This window comes from Hemiscyllium ocellatum, chromosome 32, assembly GCF_020745735.1.
Source record: "Hemiscyllium ocellatum isolate sHemOce1 chromosome 32, sHemOce1.pat.X.cur, whole genome shotgun sequence".
Lineage (NCBI taxonomy): Eukaryota > Metazoa > Chordata > Chondrichthyes > Orectolobiformes > Hemiscylliidae > Hemiscyllium > Hemiscyllium ocellatum.
The window spans coordinates 48,719,039-48,744,398 of NC_083432.1; the positions used below are offsets into that span (position 1 = coordinate 48,719,039).

General features: G+C 44.3%; 1 protein-coding gene across 2 annotated transcripts in view; it reads right to left on the minus strand.

Annotated features, from left to right (window-relative positions):
• nfe2l1b (nfe2 like bZIP transcription factor 1b) overlaps positions 1-24,520 on the minus strand; it is a 45,688-nt gene extending 21,168 nt beyond the window's left edge. For both annotated transcript variants that reach the window (XM_060849079.1, XM_060849078.1), the window contains exon 1: positions 23,517-24,520. In XM_060849079.1, coding sequence (XP_060705062.1) covers positions 23,517-24,032 — 516 coding nt within the window. In that variant the 5' untranslated portion in view covers positions 24,033-24,520. The remainder of the gene's footprint in view (positions 1-23,516) is intronic.
• Between the last annotated feature and the right edge of the window lie 840 nt (positions 24,521-25,360).

Below are 25,360 nucleotides of genomic sequence, written 5' to 3' on the forward strand. Positions count from 1 at the left end.
ATTGAGAGCATGGACATTAACAAAAAGGAAGAAAGCTCAATCCTTACCTAATGCAACTTCAGGTTTCTTTCCACAGATGCTGCCAGACCTGGTGAGTTTCTCCAGTTTTTCTGTTATTAGAACCACTACTGTCTGACTAACCTGCTGTTTTTAGCCAGCAGAGAACATTGTCATCAACTTCCAAAGCTACATCTCAACATAAAGTAAAACTCCCACAGTAGAGCAAAGTACAGTCCAGTGGTGACAACCCCTACAGAATTGGCATTTGTAACAGTCATTGATCAAGTTAAAAGCACAAATTGATTCCACGACGTACAATCATCATGGATATTACAGATCATTGATCAACAGATCTTTATTGCAATTATTAAAAATGCAAGCTATTTTTAAATATATAAAACAACAAAAGAAATTTACAGCCCAGGAATAGGCCCTTCAGCCCTCCAAGCTGGAGCTGCTCCAAATCCACTATCTAAACTTATCGCCAAATTCCTAAGCATGTGTATTCCTCTGCTCCCCACCTACTCATGCATCTGTCCAGACACAATCTTAAATGAACCCACTACCTCTGCTGGCAACACGTTCCAGGTACTTATCACCCGCTGTGTAAGTACTTGCCGCATATATCCCATTTAAACTTTCAACTCTCACCTTGAAAGCGTGACCTCTCGTTATTGAATCCCTCACCCTGGAAAAAAAGCTCATCTCTATCTACCCTGTCTATACCCTTCATGATCTTGTAGACCGCAATCAGGTCCCTTTCGATCTCCTCAGCATGAGACCCAACGTAGTTAATACCTTCTCTGTTAGTCATCAGATCAGAATGGTACAATCCTTTTAAAACAGACAGGGGATAAATTACACAATCCAATATTTTGAACTGTGCTTACAATGTGACCCGCTGGTTTGAAGATTCACAACCCTTTACAGGTTATGGCAAGTATGAGTGGACAGTTTAGCAAAATCTAGATCACAGGTTAACCAGTCGTATTGGTTCAGTTAACCACAGCAGAGCAATCTAAACTAAAGCCCTCATTATTCTTTATTAAATATATTAATCCAGGCTTTCATGTTTAGATAGAAGTGATGGCCATCTATTTGTGGACAGCTTTATTCAGTCAACCATACCGTCTGTCACTCTGATGCAATGAGCACCGACCCAGTTAAGAAAGGAAATGGTGAGACTTTTTTGGGTTGATGCGAGGGGAAAGTGGGGGAGACGATGAGAAGCAACGTATTAAAAGAGGAAATAAAGACCAGCTTCAAATGCCTCTGTGCTGCCAGGCATCTGAATGTAGTGTTCTGCAGAAAATAACCAATGGTGATAGAAGAAAAAGAAATGAAGGAAATAAACTAAAGAAAACCCTCAAAACATAAATAACAAAAATTGTCAAAGACAGAGGTATCCATACTGAATACAAGTTACATTTCTCCGTTTGCAGTCATCTAGCTTGGATTTGGTCAGATGTACAGTTCAAACAGGTTCACAGATGTCAATAAATGTTGGTCCAAAGACCCAGTGCTTACTAGTAAACAGTCTCTACGTTAATGGGGTTACTTAACTGCTCATTGAAGGGAGGTAAGTAACGAAGAGAAAATTAGCTAACAGAAAGCAGAGACTAAGCATGAAAGGGTCATTTTTAGGTTGTCAAGATGTGATTGGTGCTAGTACCACATGGAGAGAAAACAGAGTTAACAAAGGCATCATTAACACCAAGACATGGAAGAGGAAAAGGTGGATTGGTAAAAATAGGGACTACAAACAGTGGAAATTATGGTTTGGTTGTGCTGAAAGCACATTTTGGACAACACAGTGACTCAATGATCAACAATGCTAATAGTGACCACAGCACCAGGAACCCAGGTTCATCTCCACCCTTGGGTAACAGACTGTGTGGAATTTGCAAGTTCTCCCGAGTCTGCGTGGTTTCTTCTAGGTGCTCCAGCTTCCTGCAACAGTCCAAAGATGTGCAGGCTAGGTGGATTGGGCATGGGAAAATGCAGGGTTAAAGGGACAGGGTAGGGGGACGGGTCTGGGTGGGATGCTCTTTGGAGGGTCAGAGTGAACTTTAAGTGCTCAATGGCCTGACCCCACACTGAAGGATTAAATGAATGTTGTGACAAGATTTACATTTTAAAGATGGATGGAAAGACAACTGATACACAGGTTCTAAAATTATTGAGTAAAAAGTGAGGTCTGCAGATGCTGGAGATCAGAGCTGAAAATGTGTTGCTGGTTAAAGCACAGCAGGTCAGGCAGCATCCAAGGAACAGGAAATTCGACATTTCAGGCTTTTGCCAGCAACACATTTTCAGCTCTAAAATTATTGAACTTGATATGGAGTCCTGAAAGCTACAGGATCCCCAAAGAGAAGACAGGAGATAGTGAAGACTGCAGATGCTGGAGAGTCAGTGAGACACTGGAAAAAAGACTAGATCAGGCAGCACCCGAGGAGCAGGAGCAGTCTACGTTTCCAGCAGAACCCTGCTTCAGAACTGGAGATGATGTCAAGCTATTCCTCCAGTTTACGCTGAGGCTTGCTGGAACACTGCAGCATGCCCAAGGGAAATATGTGAACATGGGAACAAGGTGATATGTTGAACTGGAAGCTAGTGTCATTTTTATGGATAGAATGTAGGTGTTCCACAAAGCAGTAGCCCAGTCTGCATTTCATCTTCCCAACGTACTGCTGTATTTGCTGCTTACAACATTGGATGCTGTAAGTGAAGTGTAGGTAAAATCACTGATTCACTTGAAAGGTGTGTCTAGGGCCTTAAATAATTGAGTGGGAAGGTAATGGGCCAATCAAGGACAGTTAATGGGAAGTTGTGCATGAAGTCAGAGGAGATAGGGCAAGCACTCAATGAATAGTTTTTGTTGGGATTCACACTGGAAAAAGACATGATGTTGAGGAGAATACTGAGAAACAGGCTACTACACTGGATGGGATTGAGGTTCACAAGGAGGTAGTGTTAGCAATTCTGGAAAATGTGAAAATAGCTAAATCCTCTGGACCGGACAGATTTATCCTAGGATCCTCTGGGAAGCCAGGGAGAAGACTGCTGAGCCTTTGGTTTTGATCTTTATGTCGTCATTGTCCACAGGAATAGTGCCAGAAGACTGGAGGATAGCAAGTGTTGCTCCCCTGCTCCAGAAGGGGAATATAGACGACTCCTGGTAATTATAGAACAGTGAGCCTCACTTCAGTTGTGGGGAAAGTGTTGGAAAATGTTATAAGAGAGGATTTATAATCATCTCGATAGGAATATGATGATTAGGTCTGTGAAGGGATGGTCATGCCTCACAAACCTGGCGTTCTTTGAGGTGGTGACCAAACAGGTGGATGGGGGGGGGGGGGGAAGCCATTGATGTGGTGGATATGGATTTCAGTAAGGCATTTGATAAGATTTCCTGTGGTAGGCTACTGCACAAAATAGAGGCATTAGATTGAGGGTGATTTAGCAGTTTGTATCAGAAATTGGCTAGCTGAAAAACAACAGAGGGTGCTGGTTGATGGAAATGCTCATCCTGGAGTTCAGTTACCAGTGGTGTACCGCAAGGATGTGTTTTGAGTCCACTGCTGTTTGTCATTTTTATAAACGACCTGGATGAGGGCATAGAAGGATGGGTTAGTAAATTTACAGATGACACGAAGGTCGGTACGTTTGTAGATTGTGCCGAAGGATGTTGTAGGTTACAGTGGGACATAGATAAGCTGCAAAGCTGGCTAAAGGAGTTTAATGCAGAAAAGTGTGGGGTGATTCACTTTGGAAGGAGTAACAGAAATGCAGAGTACTGGGCTAATGGTAAGTTTCTTGGTTGTGTAGATGAGCAGAGACATCTGTGTCCACGTACATAGATCCCTGACAGTTGCCACCCAGGTTGACAGGATTGTTATGAAGGCATACAGTGTGTTAGCTTTTATTAGCAGAGGGATTGAGTTTCGTAACCATGAGATCATGGTGCAGCTGTACAAAATTCTGGTGCGGCCACGTGTTTTGCATGCAGTTCTGGTCACCGCATTATAGTAAGGATGTGGAAGCTTTGGAAAGGAGATTTACTAGGATGTTGTCTGGTGTGGAGGGAAGTTCTTACGAGGAAAGGTTGAGGGACTTAAGGCTGTTTTTGTTGGACAGAAGGTGGTTGAGAGGCGACTTAATTGAGACACAAGATAATCAGAGCGTTAGATAGGATGGACAGTAAGAGCCTTTTTCCTCTGATGGAAATGGCTAGCACAAGGCTGCATAGTTTTAAATTGAGGAGTGATATAGGACAGACGTCAGAGGCAGTTTCGTTACTCAGTACGCCTCACAGTGCCATAGATCCGGGTTCAGTTCCCGCCTCAGGCGACTGACTGTGTGGAGTTTGCACGTTCTCCCCGTGTCTGCGTGGGTTTCCTCCGGGTGCTCCGGTTTCCTCCCACAGTCCAAAGATGTGCGGGTCAGGTGAATTGGCCATGCTAAACTGCCCGTAGAGTTAGGTAAGGGGTAAATGTAGGGGTATGGGTGGGTTGCGCTTCAGCGGGTCGGTGTGGACTTGTTGGGCCGAAGGGCCTGTTTCCACACTAAATAATCTAATCTAATCAGTTGTAGGGGCATGGAACATACTGCCTGCAACAGTTGTAGACTCGTCAATTTTACAAGCATTTAAATTGTCACTGGATAGGCAAATGGACAAGAATGGAATAGTGTAGAATAGATGGGCTTCAGATTGGTTTCAGAAGTCAGCACAACATCAAGGTCCCAACGGCCTGTACTGTGCTGTAACGTTCTGTGTGTTGCACCTTCTGTAACTGCATGGGCAAGTACTGGAGGGTGCATTGGGAATGCAGGACAAGTGGACCAGAAAGTCCCAGAGGGAACAGTCACTGCAGAATGCTGACAAGGGAGGAGAAAGTCTGTCTGATGGTGGCATCCCACTGGAGGTGGCAGAAATGGTAGCTTTTGATCCTCTTTCTAATTTGTTTGTTCATATGGAAAAAAATCATTTAATGCTTGTTACTGCTGAGAAAACATGTGTAATCCACACAAATGAAGAAAGAAGTGGCCAGTTTTGAGTTATGGTGTTCATGCTCGAGTTTACTGTTTTGGAGAAAGGACACATACCAGGTCTGATAAGATAATGAAAACCCAAAGGTGCAACAGATTGTAACCAACGTCCAACTCATTGCAACCAAGATCCCAACACATGACCAAGACCAAGAACTGCATGTACTGGAAATCAAAAACAAAAAGAAATTGCTGGAAAAACTCAGGTCTGGAGCATTTGTGAAAAGAAAACGAAATTAACATTTCAAGTCCAGTGACCCTTCTTCAAAATTTATTTCAGTTGCGGAAGGGTTGGTATAAATGCTGAAAATGGGTTGGGTGAAGACAGAAAGGGTAAATGATAGGTGGAGATGGAGCCCAGAGAAAGAAAACCATTCACCAGACAAAGGAAGAGGTAAAGCTAAGTCTGGGAGAATGAACAGCTATTAATGGGAACCATTAGTGGCTAGCAACTGCTTGTTTATGGTAGCAGCCCATGGGATGACAAGGCCTGGTATGCAGGGGTCAGGGTAAGGACATGGGAGCAGCAGCTCAGACTCTAAAATTATTGAACTCGTATGGAGCCTAGAAAGCGGCAGGGTCCCCAAGCAGAAACGGAGGTGCTTTTCTCTAGCTCACGCTGAGCTTCACTGGAGCACTGCAGCAAGCCTGAGTCAAAAATGTTAGCCAGAGAACAGGGTGGGGTGCTGAGGTGGCAGACAACAGGAAACTCAGGCTAATTTTTTCAGAATGTAGGCACTCTGCAAAGCAGTCAGTCTGCATTTCATCTCCCCAGTGAACAGCAGACTATACTGTGAGCAGTGGACACAGCAGCCAAGTTGAGTAAAGTGCAGGTAAATCACTGCTTCACCAGGAAGGTATATCTGGGACCTTGGATACTAAGGAGGGATGAAACAAAAACAGACAGGTGTCACATCTTTTGCAATTGCAGGGGAAGGGGCTGTAGGAGAGTGTTGGGAGTGAAGGAGTGGTTCAAGATGTCCCAGAGGAAAATGGTCCCTACAAAAGGCTGACTAGGAAGAGGAGGGGAATACACATCTGGTGGTGGCATCCCTCTAGAGAAGGTGTAAATATTGGCTAATGATCCATTGATTGTGGGTGCTGGAGGGGTAGTAGGGCAAGAGGAATCTTCTCGTTGGTGTGGGAAGGAAGGGAAGGGATGAGGACCAAAGTAGAGGAGATGGATCTTACATGATGACTGAGGACTCTATCAACTAGGGTGGAGGAGGAAACCTTGGTTGAGGAAGGAGGTGGACATTTCAGAGGCTGCCTTGTTGAAGCAGTTATCGTGGGAACAGATGCAACAAGACCAAAAAACGGAGAATGGAAGAGAGTGTTTACAGGACGCACGGTCAGAGGATGTATAGCTGAGGTTCCATAAACCCTACAAAGAGACAGGCATAACGGGCCCAGCCGGGTATCTGTGGCTACACTTTTGACCTGAAAAAATTAGGGATGTTAAAGGAGAAGCTGTTCAAAGCAGCTTTGCAAAATACTTAAGCTCTGTCCCCAAAAAGGACCGAGTTTGCTGTTGCTTGCCTCTTCAACACAGCATTGTGTTGCCTAACATGTCCTGGCCTTGCTGCAGCTCTCCAGTGAAGTGCAGTGCAAGCTGAAGAACAGCATCTCATTTTCCTGAGAACCCTGCAGCCATCTGGACTCAATATGGAGTTCAATAATTTAAGGGCGTGAGCAGCTTTTCTCATGTCCTTGCTCCAACCCCCAAACACCAGACGTTATCAGATGGACTGCTACCACAAACATCCATCTTTAGCTACTAATGGTCACCATTAATCCAATCACCATTAACCTTCACCCATTCCTTTGTCTACCCAACTGTTTCTCTCTCTGTCTCTCAAGGCTCCATCTACACCTATCATTTACTCTTCCTCTGTCCCATCTTCATCATATCAACCTTTTCTCAGGTAAAAATCAGTTCTGAAGAGGAGTAACTGGACCAGAAACATTAATATTGTTTTCTCGCTACAGATGCGGCCAGACCCAAGTATTTGGATAATTTGTTTTTGTTTGTGACTCAAATATAATTATTTGGTAATTTATTGAATTACTGAATTTGAGCAATTTGGCTTATTTCCCTCTTCAAGGTCATGTTACATTTTGTACTCCAAGATCATCCCCAAAACATTCAGCCCAACCTCCAACCCTCCTCTATGCAAACCAATGTCATTATGGCAAAGCACCGCATTTGCTTAAACCATTCAAGCTATTCAGAGGAGCAGATAGCTCAGTCAAGCCACACGCAAATTCATGAGGCAATACAATTAGAAAGACTTCTAAACATAGAGCTGACTAATCTATTTCAAAATCTGAAAGTGTTTCGATCCTATGGTGTGTTGGGTGGTGGGGATAAAAAAGCATGGTGGTGTCTGCAAGGTTATTTAAGTCTTCAGTCAGTATAGCATTTAACCATGCCACTCCTTTCCTCCAACCCCATTCAGTTCATGTCAGGGCCAAGAGACTACTATAGAAAACAGTCTGTCTTTCATGTGACATTAAATCCATAGTCTGTCGGTACTTCCTGGCAAATGTCATAACACTAGTCAAGCAACATAATACGAATAACTATCTTCCTTGCGTTACCTGTCCTCTTGTACCCCCTCAATGCTCATTACTAAAGATTAAATAAGCACTGCAGTTCTATGCCCATGAACATGCCTGCATTTGAGACGGATTGTTCAACAGACAACCACATGCTTTGCTGGTAGCTCATGCTTGATATATTTAGTAAGCAGGCATGATTCTCACTAATAGTTTATTTAAAAGGGCAAATAAATCCACAGACAAGCCTGTCTTGGTTTGTAAAAGACAATCAGAAGTAAAACTGAACAAGTAGGACTTTCCCTACCAGTTTGTAATTATTCACGTAAACACCAACACACCAGATTAGATGTCAACATGAGATGTCACAGAACAGTGATGCATGTTTTTGCACCTTCAGGTTTCAGGGAAGTGGGATAAAGGATGAAGAGGGCAGTGAAAGAGAATGCAAGAGCATGCAAAGCAAGCTGACAACATTCTCCAGAAAGGAGACCTGCATGATAATTTAAAACATCTGAATGCCATGATTTTTTTACAAGGTTAAAGATACTACAGAAATACAACTGATTATTGTAATGGTCAGTTTGAAAAGGAAAAAGATGTACATTTATGTAGAACCTTTCACACAGAATTTCAAAGCTCTTTATGACCAATAAGTTATTTTTGAAGTGAAGATACTGTCATAATGCAATAACAGAATAGCATGTAAATGGTTAGTTATGAACAACACCAAAGACAAAGACTTAAATATCCAGAGACAAAGAAAAGCAACAAAAACCAGCAGACTCTCCAGAGAGAGGATCCTCTAGGGCTCAGTATTGGAATCTCCACCATCAAGGGAAAAAAGATCAGGCAGCATGGAGACATTTATGGGTTTTAGTGGCTGGAGAGGAAGAAAGAGGAACAGAATGGGTAACGGTATTCCAGACATCTCCATCTTGCCTTGCAATTGCTTCCCATACATATTTACTGATCTAACCCCTGCAAACAAGTCCAGGGGACATTTGCCAGATGTTTATAAAAACCAAATTTGCCACATCCAAATTACAACTTCTATATTTCTAAGCACCTTTAATATAATAAAATATTCCAAAGCACGCTGCAGGAGGATTGTCGGACAAAATTTGACAACAAACCACATTGGGAGACTATGGGGATATGTTTCTAAAAGTTTGGTCATACAGGTAGGATTTAAGGATGTCTCAAAAAGGAAAGCAACAAGGGAAGACAGTGAGCTGTAGGGAGGAGATTTCTGAGTGTTGGGCCTAAGCAAAAGGTGTAACCACCCAAAACTGGATAAAACTGGGAATACTCAAGAAGCCAAATTGGTATAAGAGAGTTCTAGAGAACTGAAGCGTCAAAAGAAATTTGTGACAAGGGAAGGAAGGCCAGCCTAGTGGAACATGAAAACAAAAGAAAATTTTCAAGACCTAAGTTGAATAAGATGGTTAGGATACAGGTAACTATCTTGACTGACCTCAGAGTTGCAGACACAAGATCAAAAGGAGACAAATTAACTGGAAATATTGATGCCTTGAAGGTCCTACAAGATAATGCGACATTAAGACCGAGTACACTGTTGATATCAGGCTTTAAAAAGTCAATACTTTCCAGCAAAATGCATTGCTGATAAGACTGTAGTGATTTCCAGTAAAGCATCCTCCATGCTCTTGTGTCCCTTACACAGTCGACAAAAGACAGCTCTGTCACTGCTGTTCAAGAGTGAAGTATGAATAAGACATAGGAGATTCCCAGAATAAGACATAGGAGATTCCCAGATTCCTGCCTCAAATGAAAACCGAACCTATACAGGTTAAAAGGGAGAACTGGCTGTTCATTGTTAACCTTTTCAGTTTCGTCATTCTGAACTTAAAGGATGAAAGGATCCTGAGAGTCTTGCCCATTGGAGGAATAATGAAGGATTCAGTAGTTCTAAATCTTGCATCCTTTTTCTGGTCTGCAATAAGGTAACCTTAGAAAAACACAATGGCTGTAAAGTGCTTTGGCATTTCTGAAGCCCCTTTCCAAACTGTCCTAGTTATGGACCTAGTGGCTGCTCATTCTGCAAGTCCAGTTAGGGGCAACATTAGAGATCATGCTTGATCAAAACGTAAAGGATATTGGTATCAAGGAAAGTTTCAGCTCTTTTGAGTAACTGCTCAAAAAGCAATTTTCTTTTGGAGTTATACCTCCTGAATAATCATTAACTCTTTCCTCCACTTTAACATTGTGGAAGCTTTGCATTTTACAAACATTATTCTCCATAAGCTGAAAAACGTGTTGCTGGAAAAGCGCAGGTCAGGCAGCATCCAAGGAGCAGGAGAATCAACATTTCGGGCATAAGCTCTTCTTCAGGAATAAGGAAGGTGTGTCAAGCAGGCTAAGATAAAAGGTAGGGAGCAGGGACTTGGGGGAGGGGTGTTGGGAATGCGATAGGTGGAAGGAGGTTAAGGTGAGGGTGACAGGCCGGAGTGGGGTGGGGGCGGAGGGGTTGGGAAGATTGCAGGTCAAGAAGGCGGTGCTGAGTCCGAGGCTTGGGACAGAGATAAGGTGTGTGGGGGTGGGGGGGAAGGGAGAAGAGAGAAATGAGGAAGCTGGAGAAATCTGCATTCATCCCATGTGGTTGGAGATCCTACGTGGAAGATGAGGTGCTTTTCCTCCAGGTGTTGTGTTGCCATGGTTGACGATGGAGGCGGCCAAGGACCTGCATGTCCTTGGTGGAGTGGGAGGAGTTAGTGTTCAGCCACAGGGCGGTTGAGTTGGTTGGTGCGGGTGTCCCAGAGACGTTCTCTGAAACATTCCACAAGTAGGCGGCCTGCCTCCCCAATGTAGAGGCCGCCACATCGGGTGCAGCGGATGCAGTAAATGATGTGTGTGGAGGTGCAGGTGAATTTGTGACGGATATGGAAGGATCCCTTGGGGCCTTGGAGGGAAGTAAGGCGGGGGGGGGGGGGGGGAAATGGGCGCAAGTTTTGCATTTCTTGCAGTTGTAGGGGAAGGTGCCAGGAGTGGAGGTTGGGTTGGTAGGGGGTGTGGGCCTGACATGGAGTCGTGGAGGGAGTGGACTTTCCAGAACACTGATAGGGTAGAGGAGGGAAATATATCCTTGGTGATGGCGTCTGTTTGGAGGTGGCGGAAATGATGAAGGATGATGCGATGTATCTGGAGGTTGGTGAGGACCAGTGGGGTTCTGTCCTGGTGGCGATTGGAGGGGCTTTACATTGCTGAGGCTAAACACCAGCTCGTGGACACCACCTCCTACTGTCCCCTTGACCATGACCCCACCTCCCACCACCAAACCATCATCTCCCAGACCATCCATAACCTCATCACCTCAGGGGATCTCCCATCCACCGCCTCCAACCTCATAGTCCCACAACCCCGCACCACCCGTTTCTACCTCCTGCCCAAAATCCACAAACCTGACTGCCCCAGCCGACCCATTGTCTCAGCCTGCTCCTGCCCCACCGAACCCAACTCTGCATACCTCGACACGGTCCTGTCCCCCTTAGTCCAAGAACTCCCCACCTACGTTCGGGACACCACCCATGTCCTCCATGATTTTCCCTTCCCCGGCCCCCAATGCCTTATCTTCACCATGGACATCCGGTCCCTATACACCTCCATCCCCCATCACGGAGACCTCAAAGCCCTCCGCTTCTTCCTTTCCCACCGACCCAACCAGTACCCTTCCGCTGACACCCTCCTTCAACTGACTGAACTGGTCCCCTCTCTGAACAACTTCTCTTTCCAATTCTCCCACTTCCTCCAAACCAAAGGAGTAGCCACAGGCACCCGCATGGGCCCCAGCTATGGCTGCCGCTTTGTCAGATATGTGGAACAATCCACCTTCCTCCACTACACTGGCACCACCCCCCACCTTTTCCTCCACTACATCAATGACTATCAGTACTACCTCATGCTCACACGAGGAGGTTGAACAGTTCATCCACTTTACTAAGACCTTCCACCCCGACCTCAAATTTACCTGGACCCATCTCAGACTCCTCCCTCCCCTCCCTAGACCTCTCCATTTCTATCTCGGGCGATCGACTCAACATGGACATTTACTGTAAACCGACCGACTCCCAGTTACCTAGATTACACCTCCTCCCACACTATCTCCTGTAAAAATGCCATCCCATATTCCCAATTCCTTCACCTCTGCCGCATCTGCTCCCAGGAGGACCAATTCCAATACCGAACAACCCAGATGGCCTCCTTCTTCAAAGACCACAATTTCTCCTCAGATGTGGTTGACTATGCTCTCCACCGCATCTCCTCCACTTCCCGAGCCTCCGTCCTTGAACCCCACCCCTCCAATCGCCACCAGGACAGAACCCCACTGGTCCTCACCTACCACCCCACCAACCTCCAGATACATCGCATCATCCCCGCCACCTCCAAGGATATATTTCTCTCCCCTCCCCTATCAGCGTTCCGGAAAGACCATTCCCTCCACACACCCCCTACCAATCCAACCTCCACTCCCGGCACCTTCCCTGCAACCGCAAGAAATGCAAAACTTGCACCCACACCTCCCCCCTCACCTCCCTCCAAGGCCCCAAGGGATCTTTCCATATCCATCTCAAATTCACCTGCACCTCCACACACATCATTTACTGCATCCGCTGCACTCGATGTGGTCTCCTCTACGTTGGGGAGACAGTCCACCTACTTGCGGAGCATTTCAGAGAACACCTCTGGGACAGCCACACCAAACAACTCAACCGCCCTGTGTCTGAACACTAACTCCCCCTCCTTGGCCTCCTCCATCACCAGACCATGGCAACACGACGACTGGAGAAAGAAGAGCACATCATCCGGCTAGGAACCCTCCAACCACAAGGGATGAATGCAGATTTCTCCAGCTTCCTCATTTCCCCTCCCCCCACCTTATTTCAGTCCCAACCCTCTGCAGCTCAAGGCAGCAGTGCTGAGTCAATCTTCTTCCCAACCTCTCCGCCCCCACCCCCTCTCCAGCCTATCACCCTCACCTTAACCTCCTTCCACCTATCACATGCCCAACACCCCTCCCCTAAGTCCCTCCTCCCTACCTTTTATCTTAGCCTGCTTGGCACACCTTCCTCATTCCTGAAGAAGGGTTTATGCCCGAAACATCAATTCTCCTGTTCCTTGGATACTACCTGACCTGCTGCGCTTTTCCAACAATACATTTTTTGCCTCTGATCTCCAGCATCTGCAGTCCTCATTTTCTCCATAAACTGAGCAGATCAGCAAGCCCCATATCAGATGAAGCATCAACACTATTAGTGGTCCCAGCAGCCAGGTTTAAGCCCTGGAACCTCAGGTGAAGTCAGTCACAGTGCAGCTTACCCCACTGCCTAAACTGAAGGAACCTGAACAAAATCCAGCACAAAGCAAGCAGATTACTTACATGTGGGAGCTGATTAAAAGTAGCATGTGTGGGAAAGATTATATTTACTAGTAAATTTCACAAGTTTAGCTCCCAGATTATCTGTCCGTATACAGTTAATTTACATTCACAAACAGTATCCACAGAGCTGAATACTTATCAAGAACACACCTGCACAAGACAAAAGTCAGGATAAGATGCAAGACCGGACACTGACTAGTGTACAATATACAGAGGTGTTGACAATACTCCCAGCCAGCCACATGTAGTTGCATGTAGCAGATAAGAATCTATAGAAATCTGGCTATAGAAATCCCCTGGAAGTGGTCCTGACAGAAATAGGCTGGCTCCAGATGGAGTTACTGGCATGCTTGGGTGAACTCCCATCACTCGATATTGGAACAAACAGTTATTTTTAATCAGTCCAGGAACAAAATGTTGATGATGATGATGATGATGTGGTATTTCTTTCTGAAAAGCACATGACTGGCAGCTGTTTGACCTCCACTACTTCAAAACAGATAAACATGGGGGGGTGGGGGAGAGAATGGCGCTTGACCAGCCCTATTAAAGTCAAACAGAAACAAAAAGTACCAAGCTTGTTGGTAGGATTTGCACTCAACTCATGTTTAAGCCCATACCAGGAAAGTGAAACAAATCTTTTTTTGATCCCACCCCTAAACTCCAGTACGAAACCAACTTAGAGAAAAGTCCCAGAGACACCAGATGCCCTGAGATCTGTGCAGACACTGCTCTGGAAATTAACATGCTACAATTTGAGATTAGAGCAAATGAATTCTCCCCAATATATTGGCCAATATTTATCCATTAGCCATCACTTTAAAAGCCTGTGTTATCTGGTCAGATGGCTGTTTGTTGTATCTTGCTGTGCATTAATTGGAAACTATGTTTCCTACTTAATAAATTTCAGGAGTATTGATTATCTTGTCAAAGGCACTAGAGGGATGCATTTTCTTAATCAAACACAAAGCATAAAATCGAGAGAGAGCAGAGTGTGGTCAATGGTCATATCCTCCAGCTGAAATCAAATGCAGGGATTCCAACTCATCTCTCTTGCTCCAATCCAAGCTCGACATGATCATGGTTTACATCATTCTACACTGATCAGGGACGCAATCTGGGCCCTTTCTGCTCTGTGGCTTACTGGATGAGCTTTGCAAATTCAAGGATTGTGAACATCTCAAAAGGTTTTAACATCCATTGTTTTGGTGAAACAAAATTCTCTTAATGGCAGTAGAAATACAAAATAGCATACTGCCAATGTGGCCCAGCACAGCACAAAGCTCAACCCTGGTCACCACACCTCACTAATCTCAATGACAATTTCAGAGAGACAGGAAGACAATCAAATACTAAAGGTAAGTGGCCCAAATGAAATCTCTGACAATCATGCTAACTTTGTATTCAATGGTAGTGATGCCTGGGGAGAACATATCCAACTTTACAAAGGTTACAGACAAAACAATTAAAAATAAATAGAAAATCTCAAATACCAAATTTGCCTGGAACAGGGGAACAAGAAAGCAAAGGGACAAAACGCCAAGACAGGATCATTTCCACCCAAAGCTTTAAATGAAGCCATTAGGACATGGAAGATCATCTACAACTAAACACTTTCCAAATAAAAACAAATTGCTGGAAAGACTCAGCAGGTCTGGCACGACCTGGGGAAAGAAGTCAGAGTTAATGTTTTGGTTCGAGTGACTCTTCCTCAGTTCAGATTTCATATTTCACTCCAGAGATACCGCCAGACCTGCTCAGCTTTTCCAGGTATTTTTGTTTGATTTATCAGCAGTTCTTTTTGGCTTTTATTTAAAATTTTCCAAAGTTCTTTACACTTGGCAATTATTCTATTGGATTGGAAAAATGTTTGTTACTCCATTTTAAAAAAAAAGGGAAATTAGAGACCAGGTTGCCTAACATCTACGGTCCTGTCCTGAGTTTATAATTAGGGACAGTGTACTTGAACACCTTAAAATGTTAACGAATGGAGGGAGTCAGTAGCATTTAAAAAATAGATCATACCTGATGAATCTAATGCCTTATAACACATGGCAAATAGAAAGGGAGCTTTCATGGTTAAGGTCCTGCTAATAATACTTCTAGAATACCATAATGAGCTTTGGGCCCCTCACCTTAGAATAGGTATCTATTTGCTTGGACAGGACACTTTGTACATTTACCAAAGTGATATCTGACCTTTAAGGATGCTATTAAATCCCTCAGGCCTGATGCAATTTTAAGAGATCATGACAGACCTGTGACTTGATACTCTTATCTTTCAAGACCTTACTTTGGGTCTACAGAAAGCTATTAAACTCAGGTTTAAAATTTGCAGCCTTTGAATTTGGCTCCTGTGGTGCAAATGTGTGAACTTTCTATTAACAATTACATTGAGATGTTTCCTAATTATAATTGTGAGGTCTCACTAAATTTTAAACTTTTATTCTTAGTAAAATCCTACTTACAGGGAGTCTATGTCCTACAACTCCCCTTTAATATGTTGAAAACTTTGATCAGATCACCCCATTCCTAATCACTTACAATGCATTATAGTAGAAATTTGCTTACTCTCCCCTTATAACCTCCCTCCCCTCCTGTTCCTATGTTACCAGTGTACAGACAGTTAAAGTCTAAGGTGACATTAAGTATCTGGATATCCTTCCCATGTATCCAATATCACGTGTAAACCCACAGCTAAGTATGCAACTGGAACAACTGGAATTTTCCAGAGAATTTTTAGCGGCTCGGTTTCATTACAGTAGACCTGGCTGTACTTGACAGAACATGTTATAACTAAATTAAACTTCAAGACAGTGTACACTCAAACATTCAAGTAACTGCCCCACGCTGCAATCAGTGCACACTCTCACGCCTGCCTAGGGATGATCTTCTCAGTCATAGCGTTACAAGAATCACCATACTATTGAATCACTGGCTCCATAAACTAACTTGCATTTATGTAGTGCCTTTAGCAAAGCATTCCCCAAAAAAATTCACATGGGTATTATCAGATAAGTATTAAACTGCACAGAATAAGAACAGATGACACCAAAACCCTTGCAATCTGCCTCTGATCAATTTTATTTTAAAAGGAGAAAACATGGATAGAGAAGCAGAGAAATTTATCATAGAATCCTTACAATGTGGAATCAGGCCCTTCAGCCCAACAAGTCCACACCAACCCTCTAGAGTATCCCACCCAGTCCCATTCCCATACCCTACTAGTCAACATTTTAGAGGAGAAAGTGAGGTTACCCCTGACTAATGCACCTAACCTACACATCCCTGAACACTGAGCAATTTAGCATGGCCAATTCACCTAATCTGCACATTTTTGGATTGTGGGAGGAAACCGGAGCACCCGAAGGAAACCCATACAGACACATGAGAATATGCAAACTCCATGCAGACAGTCACCAGAAGCTGGAATCAAACCCAGGTCCCTGGTACTGAGAGGCAGCAGTACCAAAGTCACCGTGCTGTGTCATTTAGTAAGGCAATTCCAGATTTGAGGGCCTCTACAGCTGAAGGCATGACTGCCATGAATGAGGCAATGAAAATGAGGATGTGCGAGAGGTCAAAGTTGAAGGAGGACAGAGTTATAAAGTCTGGAGCTAGCACAGACGGAAAGGGATCAAGGCCTTAGAGAGATCAAAAAACTCAACACAATCTCGTGCACAAAGCACTGAGCAAGAGAGCGAGAGCGCGACAGACAGACAGACAGCAGTGATTTCCAGGTTTAATTCCTACTTTCATCCTACAGTGACACTTAAATGGTCACAACCCCTTGATGAGAACTGAGTGTTAGGAAGGCCATAAAGCGGGGGTCTGTTCGAGCAGGAGCACAGTTGTTATAACTCACTTAGATTCATTGTCCACATCAGCCATTGTCATCTCAGAGCTTAGGAGTTCAACATTTCAGCTCATGATCCCACTTTCATATAGTGACCAGAACTGGTTGACTGCACCTCAGCAAGACTGAATGTTTTGAAAATAGGAAGAGGATCCTTATGAAAGAGAGATGGTACACAATGTAGTTGCACAGAATTTAGAGATCACCCATCACTAATATGGAAAACTTAATGGGAGGTAACTTCCTTAAGAGATGTTACACTAGATGCAGACTTCCTGGATCCACCGAAGCCCACAGGTAATTCTGCAAGATTTCACAGAGACTCCAAAGCAGAAACAAATTAATGGCTGGGTTTGGGAAAGTCAAAGACTGACTCATTGCATCATTAGGATCATTCCACCTTTAAAAGGTATCTCACGTTTGAGTATAAATGCTGGAAATGGTTATGATTTCACAAAGTTTAAGACACCCATCAGAACTGACAATACAAGCAGATTAGATGCGTGCTTCATCTCTGACCCTACTTGGAGATCAAAATATAAGAGGGAAATTGTGCAGTTTAAGTCAGTCAGTTCTTAGCCTCTGCAATCTGACAGTGACGCTTTCTTTGGGTGAGGCTAGGTGCAATTTTTCTTGTGCAACTCAAGCACATTGTTACATAACAGCACTAACATGATGTGACATACACAAACAGGCAATTTGTGTCCCCAGTCAATGAAATGTAGGCACAGTGGGGTTTGCCAATAATAACTGCCCATTCTTTACTTCCCCACACAAAGGCAAGTTTCAAGTCAGATGGAGAAGTCTCGGAGAGGAACTTGCAGGGATGGTGTTCCCATGCATCTGCTGCCCTTGTTTTAGAGATGGTACAAGTTACAGATTTGTAAAGTGCTATCAAAAGACACTTGGCAATTTACTATAGTGCATCTGGTACATGGTAAACACGGCTGTCGCAATTCATCGGAAATGAAGGAAGTGAATGGTGGACGAAGTCCCAGTCAAGCAGGCTATGCCCTGACTAGTGGGAAGCCTCAGTGATGTTGGAGCTGTACATTTCATGCAAGAGGAGACTATTGCATCATGCTGCTGACTCAAGCCTTGCAGATGAAGGACAGGTTTCAATGAAACACTGCAGAGTTTCTAACCTCAGAACTGCTCTTGTTGCCACAGTAATTATAAAGCTAATCCAGTTCAATTTCTGGTCAACAGTAATGCCCAGGATGTTGATAGTAGGACTCAGCAATCATAAAGCCATTGAACACTGCGGGGCAATGGTTAAATATTTTTCTTGTTGGAGATGGAGTTAAGTGGCACGATTCCCACTGACTGCAGGTTTACTGGGACTCCTTGATACTATTTTCAGTCAAATAGTGTCTGGATGTCAAGGCAGTCACTCTAACCTCCCTCTGGGGTTCAATGTTTTGCCCATGTTTGGACTAATGCTGCAATTACGTCAGGACCCAAGTGGCCCTGGCAAAACCAAAATTATGCATCTGTTCCTTCACTTTACTGATGATCAAGATTAGACCGATGGACTGGCTGTGTTGGATTTGTCCTGTTTTTCACATACAATATAGACCTGGTCAAGTTTTCATATACTGAAGAAGGACTTATGCCCAAAACGTTGATTCCCCTGCTCCTTGGATGCTGCCTGACCTGCCTCGCTTTAACCAGCAACACATTTTCAGCTCTGATCTCCAGCATCTGCAGTCCTCACTTTCTCCTACAAGTTTTCATATAGTCAGGTGTATATATCGTTCATGAAAAACAAGACAAACCCAATACAGCCAACTAGCAGCGCATTGGTCTAATCTTGATCATCACATACAAAAGGCTAGTATATTCAAAAAACCAAAACATTCCATTATATCTCAACATATTATGTAAAGCATTTAATAAGTCTACAAAGAGAAACATTTTCCTCTGACTGGGAATAAGGAGAAAAACCTTAAATTGGAACAAGACTGTTTAGGGAAGTACGACTTCACAGAATAGATAGTAAAAATCTGGTCTGAAAGGTTGGCACTGGAAAAGACACATCAGACAGCATCTGAGGAGCAAGAGAGCCGACATTTCAGGCATAATCCTTCACCAGAATTGAGCTGAAGGGTATTTTCAAAATGATTACTCTTGCTCCTCAGATGCTGCCTGATCTGCTGTGCCTTTTGCAGCGCCACACTTTATCGACTGACTCTCCAGCATCTGCAGTCCTCACCATCTCCTAGCAGAAATCTGGAAACAGATCTAATAAGCTTCTCAGGTGGTAAGTTCCTTTCTTTTTAAAAAATTGACATTTGTTAAGATGAGGCAAGGATATAACGAAGCTCAGGTTTGACCTCCTGCACTTGGCTACTGAATTGCCGATGTGAAAGCTGATCCAATGGTACCGTACAAAACTGAGCTGAGCACAGGGGTAGCTTAAAAAAAGCTCCACTATCACCTAGTGGACAGCAGCTCTAGTTCAGGCAAAGTTTAGAACCCTGTATCAGCTATAGTTTAATGGTTCCGTTTGAGGATCATGGAATCTAGCCCATGATCTAGGACAAATAGGCAGAAAACTAGCCACCAGGATACATGAACACCAACTAGCCACAAAAGACATGACCCTCTCTCACTAGTATCCTCACATATGGATGAGGAAGGACACTACTCCGACTTCGAAAGACAATACATTCATGCTAGGACAAGCCAAGCAAAGACACGCACTAGAATTCCTAGAAGCATGGCATCCCAACCGAAACTCTATCAACAAACACATTGAATTAGACCCCATCTACCACCCTGAGAAAAGGGTCAGGAAATGGAATCACCAACCCAAAGAAACAAACATATAAATAGAAAGTAGGAATTTTCAGCATTGCTTCGCATGAGGTCCACTGACGATATTACCTAGTAAGATAACGAAACGTCTGGAAATGAACCTTTCAGCCCAGCGAGCAAGCCTACATCCAAAACCTCAACCTGAGCTACAAGTCTTCTCAAACTCACTAAGCTAGTCCCATTCAAAAGACTTGAGCATTTAATCCAGGTTGATAGTCCTTGTATTGAGCACTGAGGAAGAATTTTGACAGTTATCTTCCTGCTGGGACGTTAAACTTGAGAAAACATTGCCTTCTCACATGGACACAGAGGGATTCCATGACACTGTGGTACCCTGGCTCACATTCAGCCCTCAATCAACACCATTAGTAAAACTAAATTGGGATTTATTGCTTTTTCATGCAACTATACAGAGTACAGACTGGCTGCCATGATTCTCTCTCCCCACCTCAGTCACTTAGCTGATTCTTTCTCTCATCGTTTCAGCATTGCCACATGTGCCTTACCATGGTCTCTAGTCAACCATCAGAGTTTCCCATTCTGCCTCACTATACATTTGAAATTCTTTGCAAAGATCAAACAGATACCTGTTTAAACTCAATGGTAATCATTTCCTCCACTTTGGCAACATCTTACATTTATATAGCACCTTCAATGTAGTAAAGCATTCCTAGGCATTTCACACCTCGCATTCACCCCTGATCTTCAGTAAAGCTGCTGCTTCTATTCATAGCTTGCACAGCAGCTGTCGGAAGTTACATTGGAATTTGGTGTTTGTCATGTTGCTTAATGGGTTCAGTTTAGAAACAACGTGTTTTATATATTTATAGCCCTCTAACCTTGCACAGCACTTCAGAGTAAGTAAACAAACAGGCCACTGGGGGAGATGGCCAAAGTCACAGACCCCTCATTGACTGCCCAGTGGGAAAGAGGGAAACAAAGAGTGATTGAGGGAGAAAGCAAGGTGCACACACCTGAAGCCACTGCACCCCACTGGGCAGAATCAAACTTGCATGAGTTTTTTTTGGGGAACTAGAATTATGAACTAAATCAAGGCCCCACCTGAACTCATGCCCAAAAGATTAGCTGGCACTCTTTAAACAATGATGCAGTTATTCCCACTGCCCTGGGCAATATTTGTCATCTTAATAAGCTTGACAAGAATGGATAATCCAGTCAACATCAAGCTGTTTGCAGGAGCTGGCTGTGTATATTGGCTCTCATGGTTCTTAAATTACAACAATGACTACACTTAAAAAGATACATTAATGGCAATAGAGTCCTTTAAGATGCCCAATGGCTATCAAAGCTGCTAAGTAAATGCGCTATTTTTAAAATTAAGTGAACAAGAGATATTGATGATGAACAAAGCAAGGGAAAATTGAGAGTGAATTATTCCACGATCCATAAAGAAAGTGAAAAAGAGATTTAACAGAACACAGTAGGGCCTGCAGTTTCAGTTCCTTTCTTCTCCAATTTACTTTCCCTTTCTCTTGGGGAAGGAAATTTCTTCATTTAGCAATGAAGACAGCAGAAATTAAGGAGGAGAATCAACGTTTCGGGCATAAGCCCTTCTTATGCCCGAAACGTCGATTCTCCTGTTCCTTGGATGCTGCCTGATCTGCTGCGCTTTTCCAGCAACACAATTTTCAGCTCTGATCTCCAGCATCTGCAGTCCTCACTTTCTCCACAGCAGAAATTAAAACAGGAACACATTATATTGTGAATTTCAAGCACAGGCATGTCACAGCCTAAAGTAGCAGGGCTTTAGATTGAAGCCCTGGGCACGAAACACATCTACCCCAAGACTGAGCTGCACGAGGATCTATTTTAAAAGAACTGAAGCTTGGAAAAAAATATGATTGAACTTTAGATCATACCTGGTCAGAATATATAGATTTCAGTAACATAGTTAGGAAACTTGGTTGAAGTTACCAAAGCAAGAGGGATGTTTAATCAATATCACAACTGATACAGACAGTAATCGTTGGCTCTTGCCTTAACTGTATTGTTGTTTTATGACCTAGAGAGCATTTCCTAATATGAATCCCTCTTTCCAGCTTCACCATCCACCCCCCCTCCCAACAAACATTCAGAGCTCTAAACAAAACCAAAACAATACAACTGATAATTTGCTCACTCTTACCAACTTCCAAACATCACCTGCCTTGTTCTCAAATGGTCCCTTATGGTGGTTTGATCCCACTGGGACAAGTGATGGGCATCTGTTACACTAGTGACAGCGGCTGCAATCCATAATCCATCCATTCATGCAACTCTAGAAAAACTTGCAATCTAAAAAGGAGCATGGATGATTCTAAACAGCCAAAACTTTATTTTAAAGTTTCCAGATATTCTTCCAGGGCAGGTGAGACTTGAACCCTGCCTTCTGACCTAGATACAGGGATACTCACACTGCACCACAAGACCCACCACAGACAATTCTATCCCAGGTCAGATTTACCAGATTATCAACGGAAATACTACTGTTTGATGCACCTGATAGTTTTGATTACCCATTATCCCCAGTGCTTGCAATCTATACTGTCTTGTGGTTGTGAACTGCAAGTTTTAATAAATTATCATTCCTAACTCACCACTTCTCTCTCTAGACTCTGCAATATTCTTAAAACCTTAGAGGCCTCCATAGTCTTATAATTCTAGCCTCTTGTACATCGCCTCAGTTCACATTGATACTTGTGGCCTGTACAGGTCTCAATAACTTGTCCCAAAAAAAAAACCCCTCTTGACATTTTTTATAGACCCCTTCAAGCCTATCTTCCTTCATCAAGTTTTTGTCCCAACATCTCTGATGGTTGGAGTCAAATTTGGGTTGTTAACATCCTGTTGATGTTAACAGTCCTTGAGCTGTCATGCTATTACAACAGGCGACATAACCCCAGCCATTGAGAGTCTATAGACAAAGGATTGTGCCATAATAGGTTAAGGATATAATTCTCAGATTCTAAAAAACGTTTAAGGCAGAGAGAGATGTTGAGAATAGAAGGTGATACACAAATGGAGTATCTCAACATAAGGTTTTGGGGAAAGTGTTAGCATGGAATCCAGTGTGACCCTTCTTCAGAATGATAAGAGTTGGTTGAGAAAGGTAATATAGTTATTGTTTCTTATAACCTCAGTCTGCAAAGCCTCAAAAGACAAGTCCCCATTTGTGTCTGAGCATGTGGAGACAAATGAGCTCCTGTTGTAAAGTGTAGAACTTTTAGGCAGCCTATTGAATTGGGACAATGAAAATCAAGTTTAAGTTGCAGGATGATAACATTCATGTTATCACTTTTGGGCTGAATTTTATATTGATTCAGTTTGGGTTATCTGCAGATACTAAGAGCAGCCATTTTAGCCAAGCTCTACCTTTTAAACTGAGCACTACCTCATCACTGATGTTTACTTCCTTTTAACGAGCAATGTTGAGAATCTAAATCAAACTTAAGTTAAAGATGGCACATTGTTTAACAATGATAGAGATTAAATGCTTCACGTCAAGTTGTAACCTAACAGATGAGGCAAAATTCTGATTTAACAGGAAAGCACGTGTGGATTACATCTGTACATAAGAGGGTGGAGTTTCTATCTTGGGCAGTTATTTTGTTTCTAAGTGTCACCGGACCCGAAATGTTAACTTTGATTTCTCTTCATAGATGCTACCAGACCTGCTCAGCTTTTCCAGCAGCTTCTGTTTTTGTTTCTGATTTAAAGCATCCGTATTTATTCCGCCTTTTTAGCTGTTTGCTACTTGAAAACAAGACAATGCAGTTTTAAGATATCCGGGTCAGCACTCGAGTTAAATGGAGATGTTCACTAGGTTTAAAATACCTCCTTGGTCAACTCGCTACTTAATGGCAATCCCACTGCCCCCAGGTTCTCCTCGACCTGCTCAGAGGAACCGTTGCCTCTGCTTCCACTCTCCGGATCGGTCACCTCGTTCACCCCACTCGGGTTGTCCAACGGCAGGCTGGGCTGCGGGGCGGCCACCGAGCTGTCCGCCTCCCGGCTGCCACCGCCGCTGCTGCTGTGCACCAGCCAGGCGCTGAGTTCGGTGCTGGGCACCAGCAGCCGGTCCAAGCCCCTCACGTCGTTCAGCAGCCTCCTGGACGTGAAGTAATAGTCCAGGTCCACGCTCTTCGGGTGAAGGTCGTAGCCGTCCAGCGTGTTCCTCCAGTTGTGGAACTGAGTCTGGGTATAAGCCGAGCTCTGGCCCAAGATAATTTCGCGGAAAGGGGGCAGCTGAGCATTCAGATAGGAGTCAATGTCCACCCGGACCCCCATCAGACTCAGGAGGATAGTGAACTGGATAAGACCCTCTGTGAAATACTTCTTCAGGGGGAGCATCTTCCCAATAATTACAGTCAAATCGTTTTTAAAAGTAGCGGGGGGAGGGGGGAAAGTCTACAGACTCTTCTCTCCGTCCGACTTTCAGATTAAAAAAAACAAAGAAAAACACAAGTTTTTAAAAAAAACGCCTGGCAAGTCCCAGCCTTTTGACCCGCGCCGGGTTTGTTTTGTGAAGGGAATCACTTCCTTCCTCGGCGGGCGCTAACGTTAAGGCAGTCTCCGGCTCATTCCTCTTCCTGGTCCAAAGCCCCCCCACTCCGAGCCTTTCCCTCAGGCTCCCGGTTTGGTTAGGCCCCACGCGGCCGGCGGGTTCTTTCTTACAGATGCCCCAAGCGGTGGCCGCCGGTCGCCTCCATGTAAGGTGCGGGTTTTTGTTTGTGAGGGTTTTATCGGTTTGTTGTGACTGGACTGGGGCCGCTCCGCGCACACGCTCCACTTCAACTTGTGACGGGAAGAAGAGCAGCAGCACCAACACCACCACTTCCGCATCCGGACCACCCGCCCGCCTCCTGGTGGACAGCTCCTCCAACCAATCCCATGGCGCATGTCAACGGACTGGGTGCCGCCCTTCCGGCACCGGCCAATCGGCGCTGGGCAGGAGGGCGTGGCCTGTTGCTATGCGGCAAGGATGGCCTAGGCCCCCGGCAGCCGGCGGCTCGAGCGCGGGGCGGCTTCGCACGTTTTTATTTTTTGTCTCCTTTGTTTGATCGATGAAGGTTGGGCCGCACTTCAAGCGTTTGTTGAGTGAATTAACGGTTGTTTGGTCGTGGGAAGCGTCGCAGTTGGCGGCGGGGCTGGAGTTTAACGGTTGCTTTGCCCCTCCCCCTCAATACCCCCCCTCGTGACACCATGACTTGCAGATTTTTTTCGCTCCAGGGGTGGGACGGAGCGAGGCGCATGACCATGGGCTCCGCGAAGCTGAGGACCGAGCAGCTGCTATGTGACTTGAGGTGTTGGGTAGGAAGGTGGCCATGTTGGAGAGGGGAAACAGCCTGTTTACTTTCAGTTCCTGGATTCTGCACAGCATTGCAAGGTTAATCACTGGCACTGCTGTTCTGAGCAGGCACAGATTCTGATACGTTGAAGTGAAACGTGATACTGAAGATCTGTAAGAAAAGCAGAAATTGCTGGAAAAACTCAGCAAGTCTGGCAGCATCTGCAGAGAGAGAGAAACTGGTCACAGGGCTCTAAATATGAACTGTCAGAACTGATACCCTTAACCTCTAGAAATCTATCTTAAATACCACCTGATGAAGGAGCGATGTTCTGAAAGCTAAAAATCACACACCAGGTTATAGTCCAATAGGTTTAATTGGAAGCACTAG